General features: G+C 47.8%; 1 protein-coding gene across 1 annotated transcript in view; it reads right to left on the bottom strand.

Annotated features, from left to right (window-relative positions):
• Nucleotides 1-2,297: 2,297 nt before the first annotated feature.
• The window catches only part of LOC119458992 (steroid transmembrane transporter SLC22A24), a 24,307-nt gene continuing 7,076 nt past the window's right edge, over nt 2,298-19,528 (bottom strand). The window contains exon 2 of the mRNA XM_037720843.1: nt 2,298-2,362. Within this exon, the coding sequence (XP_037576771.1) occupies nt 2,298-2,362 (65 nt within the window). The remainder of the gene's footprint in view (nt 2,363-19,528) is intronic.

Raw genomic sequence — 19,528 nt, 5'->3', positions numbered from 1 at the left:
GATGGGCGGGGAACCAGATGACGGTGTGGTGCATGAGGGTACTCTGATCTGCGCTGCGAAGGATGCGTAACGCCTGGGAATCTCTTCCTTTTTCGGAGATTCCTGCTTCAGGATTGTGCAACTCTAAAACGACAGTGACAATAGAAATGTAGTCCGTGAAAGTAGGTTATTCAAACGAAAAAAGAGTTGTAAGCGTCAATACTCGTGTTGCACTGTGTTCATATACCATATATATATATATATATATATATATATATATATATATATATATATATATATATATATATATTTATAAACGACGCAATCGCCGTTTCACTGGGTAGCGGTTGTTAGAATCTCTCGGAATCGGCGCGATATCTTGAAGGTAATGGCACTGACGGCGACTCCACTGAGGACAAAGACAAAGACGTCGAGTCCTTTGACATGTATTTGAATGACGTTGGCAGGGAAGCAACCAAGCTTTGTGCGTTGCGTTTGGGACCTCGTTCATGACACGGAAACATCAGGAATGTGTTTTTACACAGATAGAATTACATACGGCAACGTACGGGAGAAAGTCAGTGACATCTTGCATATCGGTAGTGACGGATAGGCAAACGAAGGTGATTGAGGCAGATAACAATAGGCGCTCTAGGGCGCAGAGAAATATTCGTGAAGGAAGGATGGCGCTCACCACATATGCAAGGGCAATGCCCGACCACCGGACCTGCCGCACCGCAAGTAAAACGTGCGTGTCATTTGAACGAGGTATTCAAGGTTATACAGGGCGCCCCAACTACCACGCACCAAGATTTTAAAATATGCAAATGCCAAGTAGCTGCGCGGAACCAAGGTAATGCTGTTTGCTGCCGCTTGGTGACACTTATTTTCTTTATTCCGCCTAATTGCATAATTAGTCTTAACTATTTAGTCATGCACTATCTCAAATAATATATTTAGATGAAGAGCGTCAATGAGAAAATTATAGAGCAACATGAAACAGTCCCGATACTACTTTCTGTTCTTAACTCGTACTAAACAAAATTGTTTTTCAGAGCGTGAAAGAAGCCTGCGCATACGCCCGAAGTGCCTCGAGTGGCTTGCCGCAACCGCCTTGGTTGCTCAGTGGCTATGGTGTTGGGCTGCTGATGAGGTCGCAGGATCGAATCCCGGCCACGGCGGCCGCATTTCGATTGGGGCGAAGTGCGAAAACACCCATGTACATAGATTTATGTGCAGAATAAAGAACCCCAGGTGGTCCAAATTTCCGGAGTCCCCCACTACGGCGTGCCTCATAATCAGATCGTGGTTTTGGTACGTAAAACCGAATAATCTTTTGTTAGTGGCCTGTCGCGCGGCTCATGTTGTGTGTATTCGCGGGTTCTTTCATGCTCTGAAAAACACTGTTATGTAGCACGTATTGAGCAAGAGAAACATAATTTACCACAGACAGAAGTTTCAAATACTGTAAACAAGAATGAGTGTTAACAAAATCCAAGTTACATCAAAGGCATGTGCATCACCGTCGCTCTTAATGAGATTTTGCCGCAGAAGCAGTTCTCATCAGTTCCGTAAAATACGGCTTTACTGCGTTAGATATGCTCGCTTTATAAGCCGACTTAGATATGGTTGTCAATATTAGTGCGATTTTCTCCGTGCTCAAGTTATCGTTGCTGTTATGGCGCCGTCGTTACGTTGTCATCGTGGATGTCGCCTGCATTCTACCACTTAGCCTGTGTCGTAAAGAGCTAAAACATCTGAACAGTTTGTTCGTGTAACCAGGTGACGGAAGTATGTACTCTGGCTGTTGGATTGCCATATCGCGTAGCACTGTACTAGAAATAAATTTTTGCACATCTTCCACCAGTAAATATGTACAATAACATTTTCGTTATTCTTCGCTGTTCTCTATTCTTAACGCCTCATTTCGCACTGTTTCTAAATATTTTTCTATAGACGTATATGTACATTGGACTTAGGCGCCGCCTTTCTGTGTAACTATTTTCTCTAGCAACTGGTGTTCATTCCAAAAAAAAATTCGCAATTCTATCCCAAATGTGGGCACTTTACCTGCGATATGAAATTTCTCGCTTTGCAATCAAGCTCCGGCAAAGTTATATATATCCACTGTCGCTTCATGTTTTCACGATACAGTAGGCATGGAAATGGTTGATGCGCAGTAGAAACAGCGCCCCTGAATCTACCAGGCATCTAACACCAATGCTGTGATGAATCGCGCAACCACCGGCGTGAAAAGAGACGGTGCAAGCGAAAAACCGCTAACATTAGTAGCAACAAAATAAAATATTTGCATAGCATTACAGGTCCACGTTCTGGTCATTCTGCTCATAGAGATGTTGCTGCTTGGGTGGGTAGCTATGCCCTATGCGGAAGATATAACTGAGAGCAGTCGAAGGCACAATGCTACAAGAGCTTCGCTATCGTACTTAACGTTCGCAATGTGCACAATCAAATATGAACAACCACGTAGTTAAGGGTTACGGATTAATATTAACAACTAGGGGTTATTGGCATGATCCTAAATGTGAGTTCGTCACAAGAATAAATTACTAAGCTAGAGGTTGTGCTGAGCAGAGCCGTGCCTTAGAAACTCAGCCTCCATTGTAGCAAGAAAATAAAAGAAAAAGAAAAGCACATAATATGCAGAATCCCTCGAAATGGACGCCATTTGAATTCTTCGAAGTGGCTTTTTACGTCATTTTTTAGGGAAGGATAACTCTTTATGAGCGGCTTTGGAAATCTGCCGAGCGCTTCCATCGACATGAACTCTTTAAGTTTTACGGACGTAGAGAGTCGATACGTTGACATTTCTCATCGTGCTCAACGGCAAAAGGCCAGTCGTTGAGCACTAAGCTAGAGCTGCATATTATGAAAGCCTCGTGGTACGATGATTTGGATATCTAGTTGCTTATGTCACGCGTTTCACCACCGCTCCCCGAGCGTAGTCACTCGAGTATGTTTTTGCAGGTACGTATTGACACCTATACATATTTATCTTTCACCGGTGGCCGCTTTAACAAATGTTAAACGTTATCGCTCGGCGCAGGACGCGCCTGTATCGGAAGTTTCTAGAACGTTATCGATGCTTCTTTCAGTTGCATATTTTCACAGACGCTTAAGTTATCTGATTGTATGACCGACGGGAATTGTCTAGAACTTTCTGGAAGACACGCGGGCACAGGAATTAATCTGGAACCTTCGATGACTCATGTATAAAAGCCGACGCGTTTCGCCGCTGATCAGATTTTCGACGACCGCCGACTGTGTTCGCCGCTTCCATTGAGCTTTGAGTGTAACTTGCTTTTGTGGGCACAGGTTCGCCCAATAAAGAATCAGTTTCGTCATACGCAGTTTGACGACTGTTTACTTCAGCGTCACTACTACGTGACACCTGGTGGAGGTGCTAGTGCGTTGATGCAGCGAACGCCCCCGCAAAGCCGCTATCCAAGCCCGAAACCGGAGGACAACGCCAACGTCGCCAAGGACCAGCGAACACGCCGTAGGCAGCAAGGGCTTCTCCTGGAGTACGGACTTCTTGCCGAGAAGACCACAGCGATCAAGGCCAAGTCAACGACCCCAATGGCAGCCCCAGCGTCCCCCATCCTGCTCGAACAACCTCGGAGCCACCGACCTTCCGTGGATCATCGGCAGAAGACACTGAAACCTGGCTGGAGACATACGAGCGGACCGCGACGTTCAAGAAATGGAGCGACGACGACAAGTTGAGCCATGTCTATTTTTCGTTGGATGACGCTGCTCGGACCTGCTTTGAGAACAGAGAGACCAGCCTGGTAACGTGGGACCTCTTTCGTGAGAACTTCGTGATGACCTTCACGAGCGTCGTACGAAAGGAAAGGGCAGAGGTTCTCTTAGAAACCAGAGTGCAATTGCCGAACGACAGCATCGCGATCTTCACGGAGGAGATGACTCGCCTCTTCCGCCACGCCGACCTCGACATGTCTGAAGATAAGAAAGTTCGGTTCTTGATGCGGGTTGTCAAAGAGCAAATATTCGCTGGATTGATGCGCAACCTGCCCAAGACTGTCACCGAATTTTTTACGAGGCCACAACGATCGAGAAGACGCTTGAAATGCGCGCCAGGCAATACAACCGCCGTGTCCTGACCAACTACCCCGATGCTCAAGGACTAGGCGCCGACGACCTGCGCGAGACCATCAGAGCAGTCGTTCGCTAGGAGCTGCAGAAGCTCTTTCCCGGGTCGCAGCCTCAAGTGGCATCTATCGCCGACGTCATCAAAGAAGAAGTTCCGCGCTCACTTGGAGTTGCCGATGTGCAGCCGCAATCGCCGCAACCCCAGGCGGAAGCGCTGACCTACGCCGCCGTTGCCCATCGTCAAGGCCCCCCTTCGCGCTCCCGCCTAACACCGCAGTTCCGTCGTCCACCGCCGGCGCCAGCACGCCCGCCCGTCGCCCAGCGTAGCTGCCCAAGAAAGACGGACATTTGGCGCGCCCTCGACCACCGCCCGCTCTGCTATCACTGCGGAGAAGGTGGTCAAGTCTACCGCCGATTCCCATACCGCGAGATGGGCCTACGAGGGTTCGCCGTCAATGCGCAACGTCCACAGCTTACGAGCGGCCACGTGACATCGCCAACTACATCGCCGGAACGCAGCGGAGACCCCGACGTCCTTCGCGTTCGCCATCGCCAGGACGCTAGCTGTCGCTGCAGCACCGACCATACACTGGCCCAGCACGGGGCCGGTCCGTGAGCCCCTATCCGGGAAACTAAAGGCAGCAACCGATGGAGGTGCGGTTGCTGTACGACGCAATGCCGAAGATCCTCCGCCGATGACGAAAAACATTCGCGAATCATCACGACGAGGTATCAGCACGCCGCCTGGAAAGAGCCTTGAAAACAACACTTCGCCGCCGCAAGACCGGCCGACGCGACGTAGCAACAGCGGAGCAAGCCGACGCAGCCGTTATCCGACGCCACGACTTAACCGTAACGCTAGACGACGTTCTACCGATTTAGACGTGCTAATCGATGGTCATAGCGTGACCACTCTCGTCGACACTGGAGCCGATTATTTCGTTTTCAGGGGCCCGTTCGCCGCCAAGTTGAAGAAGTTGAAAACGGCCTGGCAAGGGCCCGATATCCGGACATCGGGCGGCCACCTAATATCGCCGGCTTGAATCTGCACAGCGCGAGTCACGGTAAACAACCGCACTTACCCGGCGAGCTTCGTAATCCTGCAGCACTGCTCCAGGGATGTCATCCTAGGCATGGACTTTCTAAATCAACACGGTGCAGTCATCGACTTAAGGTCCAAGTCGATAACGCTTTCAGCGCACAACGCGATACCACCGGCTCCAAGCATACGTTACCATGCCTTGAATGTGCTTGAAGAACAAGTCACCGTTCCGCCTGGCTCCAGCGTAATGATTTCCGTCGGTACCGAAGTGCCTGCAGACATGGAGGGCGTCATCGAGGGCAATCATCACTTACTGCTCGACCGTGAAATTTGCGTCGCTAGAGGTATAGCTGCACTACGTGCAGGGAAAGCAACGGTGATGCTCACGAACTTCAGCCCCGAATACAAACGCATAAACAAAGGCACCACGGTCGCCTACATCGACGAAATAGTACAAGCCAGCAGTGCTTTCGCCTTCACGGATTCCAGTGCAGCCGCAACGACGGCTATAATACCTTAACCAACTTTCGACGTCAATCAAAACCTTTCCCAGGCATAAGAAAGAACAACAAAAAGCTCTGCTCCTGCAATACAATAACTGCTTTTCGTCGTCGTCAAAAGTTCGACAAACCCGTGTCACCAAGCACCACATCATAACCGACGAAAATGTCCGCCCACTGCGTCAGAGCCCGTACCGAGTTTCGGCGCGCGAACGCGAGGCCATAAGGCAACAAGTCGAGGAAATGCTACGCGACGGCATCATCCAGCCGTCCAAGAGTCCGTGGGCGTCCCCCGTGGTGTTAGTGAAGAAGAAGGATGGAACCATACGTTTCTGCGTCGATTATCGTCGCCTCAACAAGATCACGAAGAAGGACGTATACCCCCTCCCACGGATTGACGACACCTTGGATCGACTCTACAACGCAAAGTTTTTTTTTCGTCGATGGACCTCAAAACCGGCTACTGGCAAATCGAAGTCGACGAGAGGGACCGGGAGAAGACTGCCTTTATAACACCAGACGGACTGTTCGAGTTCAAGGTCATGGCGTTTGGTCCTTGCTCGGCACCTGCGACTTTCCAATGCGTCATAGATACAGTACTGGCAGGCTTGAAGTGGCAGACTTGCCTCGTCTATTTGGACGACGTCGTTGTGTTTTCCTCAAACTTAGAAGAACACCTGTGGCGCCATGAAACAGTTCTTCAAGCAATCAAAACCTCCGGACTCAAGTTAAAGCCAGAAAAGTGCCGCTTCGCATATGAGGAGCTCTTGTTTTGGGGCCACGTCATCAATAAGTCTGGAGTGCGCCCCGACCCTCAGAAAACTGCGGCCATCTCCAACTTTCCTCCGCCCGCTGACAAGAAGGCAGTGCGTAGATTTCTTGGACTGTGCGCCTATTACAGGCGCTTCGTCAAGAATTTTTCACGGATCGCTGAGCCACTGACGTACAGTCAACCACAAAAGTTTGCGGACCACGCGAGCGCGTGCCAGACTGCCTATCCGCGCCACCTAGCGGTACGCCACCTAGCGGCGACAGGGCGCTCTCCCGGATATGAGCCCTCTTGGTACTCGCCTGCCTGTTAATTTTTTATTCCCGTGCATGACATTGTTAGTTCGTTGTGTTGACGCAGAGCGCTGTCTGCGATAAGACCGCCACATATCTGGCTTGATAGCAGTATCGGAGCAATCACTGCAACCTTTGTCGACTGGTGTGCCAGTGGGTAGATAAGTTTCACGAAGCGCTGCGACGATTTTTTTACGCGACGTTTACTGGCGCACTTTGGTTGGCAGCATCTTGGTCCAATGAGTGTTGCTGCTTCTGCGTCTTGAGAGAAAGGGTAGGGAGGTGTTTCACTGTCATCAAAAATAAAGAAAAAGCGGATGCATAGAAAATTTTCTTTCACACATAGGCGCATCTTCGCATCAGTCGCTGAAAACGTAGTAGACTTGCTTCAGGCCACGTGGTGATTGCCTATTTGGAAAGATGCCGCTGCGTGTTCCACTTGACGAAAGAAGGCACATTGTGCGTTTATTTATAGAGGGAATACCTCAGCGCGAAATCTGCCGCCGAACCAACAGGAGCCGGACTGCCGTGAATAGGATTATTCAAGCTTTCCGCGACGATGACAGATTCACAGATATGGAGCGCAGTGGGCGTCCAAGGGCCACGACTGAGGAAGAGGACCGCCTGATTACGGCCGCCATCGTGGCTGATCCTTTTCAAAGTGCAGAGGATATCCGAGAAGCGCTCTCGCTCACGGTATCGTCTGAGACTGTAAGAAGAAGGCTGAGTGAGCTTGGCCTGCAGTCTTTCGTAGCAGCACAGAAGCCCTGCCTCTCAGACAGCCAGCTACAAGAACGACTCATGTTCGCTACAGCAATGAAAGATTGGACAACAGAGAAATGGGGCGATGTCATCTTTAGCGACGAGTCAACTTTTTCCATGCGCTGGGACCAACGGACGCGGGTTTGGCGTCCACTAAACTGCAGGTGTGTTTACAGTGTATTGGCAGTTAATTCACGAAGCTAATTCTGCATCACAACATGTTTCACGTAAAATGAGCTTTTGGACATTACGAGATTTTTAGTAGTGGTATTATGTTGAAAACATTAACGATTGTTTCATAGTACTACTTACTCTGAAGCTAATTAAAAGCTGCCAGTGGGTCTTTCAGTACTATCTAATGATGTTTGCACGTTTTCTATTGCAACTCTATAACAGCATTATAAAGTTCATACGCAAGAGGAATCACAACATTTTTAGACGCGCCGCTTGAACCCAATTGTATGCTATTTCTTGCAGATATCTGCCTAATTACACACAGAGTGTTCTATCCAGTGGACGGTGTTCCGTGAGCGTGTGGGGAGCAATCAGCAAAGATGGCCTTGGTCCTCTTGTGCGTCTGGAAGGGCCCTTCACTGCGTCACGGTACTGCGACGTCATCACTAGACACCTCGTTCCGTATGCGCTGGACGGTCCCTTCTGCGACGGCTGCTATTTTTTTCAACACGACCGCAGCCCGATCCATAAAGCACGTATCGTCCAGTCATTGCTAGAAGAACATGCTGTTTGCCAGCTTGAGTGGCCTCCATGTGGCGCCGACTTGAATCCCATAGAAAATGTCTGGGGCATGTTGAAGAAACGGCTGTCCACACGAGCCAACCGCGGCCGCACGGCCGATACGCTGTGGCAAGCGATCGCACAAGAATGGGAAAGCCTGCACGGTCGACCGGAGATTACTGAATCTTTGTACGAGTCGATGCCCACACGCATCAATAAGGTGCTAGAAAACGGCGGACATTTCACTTCCTACTAGATCATTGGAAGACCTATGTTTCATGACACTTCTGTAAATGTCTTGTGAATAAATTCATCCCCTTCAGACACGAATTATGATGCACTGTCTGCAAATGCGTTGAATGCGCATGGCATCATTTCAAGACGCTCACTATTACATTCCAAGAAAGAAGACGAAGCAATGTGCTGTTTTGTGCGAGTTTCAGTAAAAAAAATTAATTAGCGTATAACTCATTATCTAATTATTCTGAAATCCGTCAGCTTCAATGCTTGCATAAAAAGAATCAACTATTAGGCCCGAAACGCATGCACACTTGCTTTTTCGGTTGTATTCGTGTCGACCGGAGAAAAAAAAATACTCTTGACGTTGGTCTTGGAACGCGGCACGTCGAACGATTGTCTAACATGGTAGTGTCTCCAGCAAAGTGATCATGTGCAGCAATACGCAGGACAATGAAGTCAACTGACCGCTAGTTGTCCCATCAGGAAGCGGACACGAATGTGCACACTGAGTTTTAGGTCATTTGAAGAAACACGTTGCGTGGGACGCGCCTCCGAAGTTCGAGTACCCAAACGAGGACGCCGTGTCGCAAAGGGTTATAAAAAGAGTCATCGCACCCGATTATTTCTTATTTTTCTAAATGTAACCACTATAGCAGCGCGGTGGTTCGGGCTTTGCGCAGCAAAACCTGGGCGCAGGCGATCAAATCCCGGCCGCTACTGTCACTTAGCGATGGGGGAGGAACGGAAAAATTCTGCCTACTGACTAAGCATCTGTGTCCCATGGCTGCCTCACCGCTCACTCACGCACTCACGAAAAAAAAAAACAGCGTGGCTACGCGAAAATAGAACTGATAACAGCCGAAGAATACGCTGTCTGATTACTTGTACTGATATTCTGCTCTCAAAATATAAGCAAGTAGCCCTGGCTAACAAAGAGCGCGTCACGTTGAAAGAGATAGGTAGAAAATATTTGCGCACAGTGCGAAAATAGACAGGCCATAGATTTAAGGAGGGATGCGTCTTCAACGTAGCGCTGCGGTCGATCGCTGGTGACGTAGCGGAAGTGTCGCGAAGAGGCTCTTGGCCACGCGCTCGCGTGGTCCGCAAACTTTTGTGGTTGACTGTACCTCACGAAGGCCGACGTCGAGTTCAAGTGGGAGACGCCGCAAGTAGAAGCATTTGAAGAACTGAAGCGACGCCTGCAATCGCCGCCAATACTTGCGCATTTCGATGAAAACGCCGATACCGAAGTCCACACCGACGCAAGCAGCGTAGGATTCGGCGCCGTTCTTGTGCAGAGGACTGACGGAATAGAAAGGGTTGTAAGTACGCTAGCCGGTCGTTATCGAAGGCGGAAGCAAATTATTCCACAACAGAAAAGGAGTGCCTCGCCATCATCTGGGCTACATCAAAGTTTTGCCCCTACCTCTATGGCAGGCCCTTTAAAGTTGTGAGCGACCACCACGCCTTGTGTTGGCTAGCTTACTTGAAGGATCCTTCAGGTCGCCTCGCACGATGGAGTCTGAGACTTCAAGCATTCGACATCACCGTCGTTTACAAGTCCGAGCGAAAGCACTCTGACGCCGACTGCTTGTCTCGCGCCCCCGTCGAACCTCCGCCAGAGGACGGCCAGGATGACGACACTTTCTTGGGACCCATCAGTGCCGACGAATTCGCCGAACAACAGCGAGGCGACCGGGAACCTCGACACTTGCCTTGTAGACTACCTGGAAGGCAAGACCGTCATTGTGCCGAAGGTGTTCAGGCGAGGATTGGCGTCGTTTTTCTTGCAAAACGACATTCTTCTAAAGAAGAACTTCTCGCCTCTCCGAGCCAACTACCTCCTCGTGGTACCCTCAGCATTGCATCAGCAAGCTCTTCATGACGACCCAACGGCTGGACACCTCGGTTTTTCCCGCACGTTCGCGAGGATAGAAGAAAAATACTACTGGCATCGCCTCTCTGCCGACATCGCCCATTACGTAAGGACATGCCGAGACTGTCAGCGACGCAAAACACCGCCGACAAGGCCAGCCGGACTTCTACAGCCGATCGAGCCACCTCGCCGACCGTTCCAGCATACCGGGATGGACTTACTGGGCATTTTCCTACGTCGACGACCGGGAATAAATGGATCGTAGTAGCTACGGACTACCTCACCCGCTACGCCGAAACAAAAGCCTTGCCCAGAGGCAGTGCTGCCGATGTAGCCCGATTCTTCGTTGAGAACATCCTCCTGCGTCACGTTGCCCCAGAAGTCCTCATTCGCGACAGAGGTATACGGCCTTCACGGCTGAACTAACTCAAGCCATCCTGCGCTACAGCCAGACAAGCCATCGCCAGACCACCGCCTACCACCCGCAGACGAATGGCCTCACCGAGTGCTTAAACAAGACCATCGCCGACATGCTGGCAATGTAGTACGTCGACGTCGAACGCAAGACGTGATATACCATCCTTCCATACGTGACCTTCACATACAACACGGCCATGCAAGAAACGACGCACATGGCGCCGTTCAACCGGGTATACGGAAGGAAACCGGCAACGACGCTTGACGCCATGCTACCGGATGTCTCCGATGAAGAAAATATCGACGTTGCCACCTATTTGCAGCGTGCCGAAGAAGGTCGACAGCTCACCCGCCTGCGCATCAAGAACCAGCACAGAACCGACAGCCGACACTACAATCTTCGACGACGCTACGTCGAGTACCAGCCCGGAGACCGTGTTTGGGTCTGGACTCCGATACGCCGACGAGGACTTAGCGAGAAACTCTTGCGTCGCTATTTCGGACCATATAAGATCATCCGACGTATTAACGCACTGGACTATGAGTTCGTGCCAGACGGTATTTCGCAATCCCAGGGGCGCCGCGCACGACCTGAAGTCATCCACGTGGTGCGTTTTAAGCCTTTCTACGCCCGCTGACGAATTTAGCTCCTTTGTTGCTTTGTTATTTTTGTCCCTTTCTGTATGCGTGGTTTTGTTTTCGCTTTCGTGTTTGTAGTATCGGGACGATGCTTTTTAAGGGAAGGTATTGGCATGTATACATGTTTATCTTTCACCAGTGGCCGCTTTCCACCGGCTAACAAATGTTAAACGTTATCGCTCGGCGCAGGAGGCGCCTGTATCGGAAGTTTCTATAACGTTATCGATGCTTCTTTCCGTTGCCTGTTTTCACAGACGCTTAAGTTATCTGACTGTATGGCCGACGCGAATTGTATAGCACTTTCTGGAAGACACGCGGGCATCAGGGATTAATCTGGAACCTTCGATGACTGAGGTATAAAAGCCGACGCGTTTCGCCGCTGATCAGATTTCCGACGACCGCCGACTGTGTTCGCCGCTTTCATGGTGCTTTGAGTGTAACTTGCTTTTGTGGGCACAGGTTCGCCCAATAAAGAATCAGTTTCGTCATACACAGTTTAACGACTGTTTACTTCAGCGTCACTACTACGTGAGAGTAATAAGGAGACTCACATAATGAGAAGAATAGCAGGTTGCCATCTAAACAGAGAAGGGAGAGATCTCAATTTTCAGTCTGCTTGTTCCTGAAAAAGTAGAATGTTGCTGCTCAACTTGTTTTGAGCACTGTCACAACATTCAATACCTGCCAGCCAAATACACAACTAGATATATTCCTACGTCGTACATGATATTTAAATTCGAATAAACCAAACAAATGACACGTGTGTGCTGTCCTACACGTTAAAATTGTAGTCTTCAGTGAACGAAGACCTTCCCGGTCAAACTGTTTTCCTTGGACTGGACTGGACTGGAAAAGCTTTATTTAGGTCCTGCAGGACGCGCTTAGGACGTAGCGGGCGTCTCCCACGTAGGGGCCGACAGGGAATACCTGGCGACCGCTTCGTGGGCCTGCTGGACGGCTCATTGCTGGTCGGCGAGAAGTGAGCTTCTGAGGGACTTCTCCCACTTGTCCGAGGTAGAGTCGGGATGACTGTTTCTACACTCCCAGAGCATGTGTGCTGGTGTCGCCGTGTATCCGCACGAAGGGCACGTGTCGCTGGGGTACGCGTCAGGATAGAGAACGTGGAGTTTGGTGGGGTTCGGGTACGTCTCTGTTTGTAATAAGCCTAGGGTTAGCACCTGCGGTCTGTTAAGTTTGGGGTGTGGGGGTGGAAAGATGCGGCGTCCAAGGTAGAAGTGTTTTGTGATTTCGTTGTACGTAATGGGTGCATCCCGGTTGGTCTCTATCTCGGCGAGGTTGGGTTGCCTTGGGACGGCGCGGTCAGTAACGCACGCGCTGCGTCGTGGGTGACCTCGTTGAGGTTTGACGGGGCTCCCGGCACCCGGCCGAGATGGGCGGGGAACCAGATCACGGTGCGGTGCTTGAGGGTACTCTGATCCGCGCTGCGGAGGATGCGTGACGCCTGGAAATTTCTGCGTCAGGATTGTGCAACTATAAACGGAAAGTGACAATAGAAATGTAGCCCGTGAAAGGAGGCTATTCAAACGAAAAAAAATGTAAGCGTTAATACTCTTGTTGCACTGTGTTCCTATACTAGATATACAGGGTGTTTCAGCGAACACTTTCAAAATTTATTTAAGGTTGCCTGTGGCAGATAGCCCAATTCTAGTTAATCGAGTTGGTCTACTCGAAGAGGCGGACATTACTTGCACAAGAAATTAAAACGCATAAATGAATCATTAACAATAATTCACTAATTAAGTTTTCAACTAATTGAAAATTACAACTTTTGGAATTTACAAATTCTAGCGGGGGAGTTCGCAAGGCGGGTCCACTTGGAATTAATTCTCAGGATGAGACCAGTTTCAAGATATTAATTCCCGAACTTTGCAGATAAATGTATTGGCAGATAAATGTTCCAGTTAACTTTGTTCTTCAATGCATAAAGCGACGTTTTTGTAAGGAACTAACTGGAACGCCAATGCATTTCTCCGCAAAGTTTGTGAATTAATATCTCGAAACTGCTGTCATCCCAAGAATTCGTTCCAAGTGAATCCGCCTTGCGAACTCCACGGCTACAATTTGTAAATTGCAATATGGGCCATCAGGTAATTAGTTAAAAACCTAATTAGTGATTTTTCGTTAATTAGTCGATTAGGCATTTCAATTTCTTGTGCAAGTAATGTCCACTTCTTCGAGTAGACCAGCTCATGAACTATAATTGTGCTATCTGCCACAGGCACCCTTTAAGGATTTTTGAAAGTGTTCACTGAAACACCCTATATATATATATATATATATATATATATATATATATATATATATATGTGTGTGTGTGTGTGTGTGTGTGTCTACGGCGCACTCGCCGTTTCACTAGGCAGCGGTTTCAGAATCTCCCGGAGTAAGCGAGATATCTTCAAGGTAATGGCACTGACGACGACACCACTAAGGACAAAGACAAGGACGTCGAGTCCTTTGACATATACTTGAATGACGTTGGCAGGAACGCAACCAAGCCTTGTGCGTCGCGTTTGGAACCTAGTTCGTGACTCGCGAACTTCAGGAATCTGTTTTTCTTTTGATTCAATTCCATACGGCAATGTACGGGAGAAAGTCAGTGACATCTTGCAGATCGCTAGTGACGGATAGGTACAGGAAGGCGACTGAGGCAGATAAAGAACAATAGGCGCTCTGGGGCGCAGAGAAATATTCATGAAGGAAGGATGGTGCTGGCCACATATGCAGGGGCAATGCCCAACCACAGGACCTATGGCACCACAAGTAAAACCTATGCGTGATTTGTCCGAGGTACTCAAGTTTATACAGACGCCCCAACTATCATGCGCCAAGATTTTAAAATATGCAAATGCCACGTAGCTGGACAGAACCAAGGTAACGTTGTTCGCTGTCCTTTGGAGATACTCATTTTTTTAAATTCCACCTAATTGAATAATTAATCCTAATTATTTAATCACCTTCTCAAGTATTATAATTAGATGATGAGCGTCAATGAGAAAATTATAGAGCAACATGAAACTGTCCCGGTACTACTTTCTGTTCTCAGCTCGTACTACACAAAATTGTTTTTCCGAGCGTGAAAGAAGCATGCGCATACGCCCAAAGTGCCTAGAGTGGCTTGCCGCACCCGCCTTGGTTGCTCAGTGGCTATGGTGTTGGGCTGCTGACGAGGTCGTGGGATCGAATCCCGGCCACGGCGGCCGCATTTCGATGGGGGCGAAGTGCGAAAACACCCATGTACATAGATTTAGGTACAGGTTAAAGAACCGCAGGTGGTCCAAATTTCCGGAGGCCCCCACTACGGCGTGCCTCATAATCAGATCGTGGTTTTGGCACGTAAAACCGCATAATTTTTGTTAGTGGCCTGTCGCGCGGCTCATGTTGTGTGTATTCGTGGGGTTCTTTCATGCTCTGAAAAACACTGTTATTTAGCACGTATTCAGCAGCAGAAACATAATTAACCACAGATAAAAATTCAAACCATTCCGCTTAAACTAATGTTGCTGCCTGGACGGGTAGCTATGCACTACGCGCACAATATTATTGAGAGCAGTCGAAGGCACAATGCTACAAGAGCTTCGCTGTCATGCTTAACGATCGTAATGTGCCTGATCACGTATGATCAACCACGTAGTTGAGGGTTCTGGAATAATTTTAGCCCCAAGGGCTTCTTGGCATTTTCCTAAATATGGCTTGGTCCCAAGAATAAATTAGTAGCCTAGAAGGTTGTGCTGAGCAGAGCCACGCCATAAAAACTCACTCTCCACTGTAGCAAGAAAATGAAAAAAAAGAAAAGCATATTAATATGCAGAATCCGTCGTCATGAACGCCATTTGAATTCTGCGAACTGGTCCTTTCAAGTATGGCTGCATGCACCATTTAATTATTAAGTGAAGCATAGCTTTTTACGAATGGCTTTCGAAATCTACCGAGCGCTTCCATCAAGATTAGCTCTTTCAGATTTTATGGAGGTAGAGAGTATATACGTTGACATTTCTCATCGTGCTAAGCGGAGAAAGGCCACTTGCTGAGCACTGAACTAGATCTGCACGTTCTGAGCGCCTCACGGTGCCATAAATTAGATTTCTAGTTGATTATGTTTCCCATTTCACCATCGCTCCCCGAGCATTGTTGCTAGAATGTGTATTTGTAGATATGCAAGATTGAGGTGTCGGTTGCGATGTAAACACTGAAGAAAGATCTCGATTTTCAGTCTGCTCGTTTTTCAAGATGTAGAATTTGCTGCTCACTTTTTTGAGCACTGCCACAACATTTTAAACCTGCCAGCCAAATACACAACTAGATTTATACCTACGTGAATGACATTTAAATTCGAATAAACCAAACAAAGGACACGTATGTGCTGTCCTGCGCAATAAAAACGTATTCTTCTGTGATAAAGACCTTCACGTGTAAATATATTTCTTTTGCGGATATTTCTGCGTTAGGATAGTGTAACTCTAAGGCGACAGGGACAATAGAAAGGTTGGACAGTATGCTAGTCAAACGTAAAGAAAAATAAGCGTTAATACTCGTGTTGCACTGTGTATATGTAGAAAAAAAACAATGTGCACTTTGCAGCAAATAACGTTATGCTGAACACTCACGATCACAGCCTACGGGAGAGTTTTGGAGACATATATTAGAGTAATAGGGACAAACCAAGGAAGCGTCATTCCTCAGTGAAAACCATCATCATCATCATCATCAGCCTATATTTATGTCCACTGCAGGACGAAGGCCTCTCCCTGCGATCTCCAATTACCCATGTCTTGCGCTAGCGTATTCCAACTTGCACCTGCGAATTTCCTGACCTCATCATCCCACCTGACCTTCTGCCGTCCTCGACTGCGCTTCCCTTCTCTTGGTATCCATTCTGTAACCCTAATGGTCCACCGGTTATCCATCCTACGCATTACATGGCCTGCCCAGCTCCATTTCTTCCGCTTAATGTCAACTAGAATATCGTCTACCCCCGTTTGTTCTCTGATCCACACCGCTCTCTTCCTGTCTCTTAACGTTACTCCTAAGATTTTTCGTTCCATTGCTCTTTGTGCGGTCCTTAACTTGTTCTCGAGCTTCTTTGTTAACCTCCAAGTTTCTGCCCCGTATGTTAGCACCGGTAGAATGCAATGATTGTACACTTTTCTTTTCAACGACAGTGGTAAGCTCCCAGTCAGGATTTGGCAATGCCTGCCGTATGCACTCCAACCTAATTTTATTCTTCTGTAAATTTCTTTCTCATGATCAGGGTCCCCTGTGAGTAATTGACCTAGATAAACATATTCCTTTACAGATTCTAGAGGCTGACTGGCGATCCTGAATTCTTGTTCGCTTGCCAGGCTATTGAACATTATCTTTGTCTTCTGTATATTCATCTTCAACCCAATTCTTGCACTTTCTCGATGAAGGTCCTCAATCATTTGTTGTAATTCCTCTCCATTGTTGCTCAATAGGACAATGTCATCTGCAAACCGAAGGTTGTTGAGATATTCGCCATCGATCCTCACTCCTAATTCCTTCCCAGTCTAAGAGCTTGAATACTTCTTCTAAGCATGCAGTGAATAGCATTGGAGAGATTGTGTCTCCTTGCCTGACCCCTTTCTTGATAGGTATCTTTCTACTTTTCTTGTGGAGAACCAAGGTAGCTGTGGAATCCTTGTAGATATTTGCCAAGATATTCACGTATGCCTCCTCCACTCCTTGATTACGCAATGCCTCTATGACTGCTGATATCTCTACTGAATCGAATGCCTTTTCATAATCTATGAAAGCCATATAGAGAGGTTGATTGTACTCCGCAGATTTCTCGATTACCTGATTGATGGCATGGATATGGTCCATCGTAGAATATCCCTTCCTGAAGCCAGCCTGTTCTCTTGGTTGACTGAAGTCAAGTGTTGTCCTGATTCTATTGGAAATTATCTTGGTGAATATTTTATACAATACTGAAAGCAAGCTAATGGGTCTGTAATTCTTCAATTCTTTAACGTCTCCCTTCTTATGGATAAGTATAATGTTGGCGTTCTTCCAGCTCTCTGGTACACTTGAAGTTGTGAGGCATTGCGTATAAAGGGCCGCAAGCTTTTCAAGCATGATATCTCCTCCATCTTTGATAAATCTACTGTTATTCCATCTTCTCCAGGCGCTTTTCCCCTGGTCATGTCTTTCAAGGCCCTTCTAACTTCATCGCTAGTTATAGAAGGAGCTTCTGTATCCGGTTCATCACTATTTCGAATGGAAGAAGCTTGGCTGTTTTGGCTACTGTACAGGTCAGTATAGAATTCTTCTGCTGCTTTTACTATGTCATCGAAATTGCTGATGATATTACCATGCTTATCTTTCAGTGCATACATCTTGCCTTGTCCTATGCCTAGTTTTCTTCTTACTGATTTCATGCTGCGTCCATATTTTACGGCTTCCTCAATTTTTCCACGTTATAATTTCGAATATCCTTACTTTCTTCTTGTTGATCAGTTTTGACAGTTCAGCGAATTCTATCTGATCTCTTGAGTTGGACACTTTCATGTTTTGTCGTTTCTTTATTAGGTCCTTTGTTTCTTGGGAGAGCTTCCCTACAGGTTGCTTTGGTGCCTTACCTCCCACTTCAATTGCTGCTTCTGAGATCAGCCTAGTTACGGTTTCATTCATTAGCTCTATGTTATCTTCATCTCCTGTTCTAAAGCTGCATACTTGTTTGCGAGCACCAGCCTGAATTGGTCTGCTTTTACCCTTACTGCCTCTAGGTTGGCCTGTTTCCTCTTGACTAATTTCACTCTCTCTCTCTTCAAATTGAGAGAAATCCTAGACCTCACTAACCTATGGTCACTGCACTTAACCTTACCTAACACTTCTACATCCTGCACTATGCTTGGATCGGCAGAGAGTATGAAATCTATTTCATTCCTTGTTTCTCCATTAGGCTTTTCCAGGGTCCACTTCCTGTTGCTGCGCTTCCTGAAGAAGGTATTCATTATTCGGAGCCTATTCCTTTCCGCGAATTCTACTACATCTCTCCTCTTGCATTCCTAGAATCCGATGCCGTAGTTACCAATGGCTTGCTCACCAACCTGCTTTTCCCCACTTTTGCATTGAAGTCGCCCATGACTAAAGTATACTGAGTTTGCACCTTTCTCATTGCTAGTTCAACATCTTCATAAAACTGTTCTATTTCTCATCATCGTGACTAGAGGTTGGGGCATAGGCTTGTACTGCCTTCATTTTGTACCTGCTATTCAGCTTTATTACGACGACTGCTACCCTTTCATTAATGCTGTAGAATTCATCAATGTTGCCCGCTACGTTGTTATGCACTAGAAATCCTACCCCGGATTCTTTCTTATCTGGAAGACCTCTGTAGCAGAGGACGTGGCCGTTAGTCAGTACTGTGTAAGCCTCACCAGTTCTTCTAACCTCACTAAGGCCATAATATCCCAGGAAATGCCTGATAATTCTTCAAAAGTCCTGCTAAGCTGCTCTAGCCTCACTCGAGAGGGTGCGCGTGTTGAACGTTGCCAGGTTCAGTTTCCATGGCGGCCTGCCTTGACCAGAGATTCTTAGCACCCTCTGCCGCGTAGAGGTCTGACCGCCGCCTTGGTCAGGTGCTCCGCAGCCACTGGGAACTGAGGGCCATGGGTTAATTGTCGGAGTCATGAGGGAGGGTAGGGCGAATACTGCACCAGGGAGGCCAATTCCTGTCTGGTGAGGGAGTGACTTTGATGAAGCTTAGTGGGCCTGCCTAGTTTGGTTGCACCTGAATAGTATAGCCCACTAGCTCTCGGCAACATGTATTTTTTTTCTTTGCCGGTGTCAGGCACCACTCCATGCCTGAAATGTAGTGGAATGGAGCAGGATTCGAACTTACGACCTTCAGATTTGAAGTCGGTGTTTAACTCACTCCACTGCCCCATTTAGTGAAAACCATAGTTCCCGCAAATTCGACCAAACAGCTTACCATGACCGACGGAATGCGTGTTGCACGTAACAATATACCTATACAAAGTATTGCCCTCGTCAAAAAGTGTAGTAAGAGGCATTGGGCTGCAGCGAGAACAATAGGGCCATCTAGCGCGTGGCCCGAGGCTTGCTCCGAAATGAATGGGGTGTCGTCGTGCAAACGCTTAG

This window comes from Dermacentor silvarum, chromosome 7 (genome assembly GCF_013339745.2).
Source record: "Dermacentor silvarum isolate Dsil-2018 chromosome 7, BIME_Dsil_1.4, whole genome shotgun sequence".
NCBI lineage: Eukaryota > Metazoa > Arthropoda > Arachnida > Ixodida > Ixodidae > Dermacentor > Dermacentor silvarum.
This window is presented reverse-complemented; position numbering and strand designations above follow the sequence as displayed.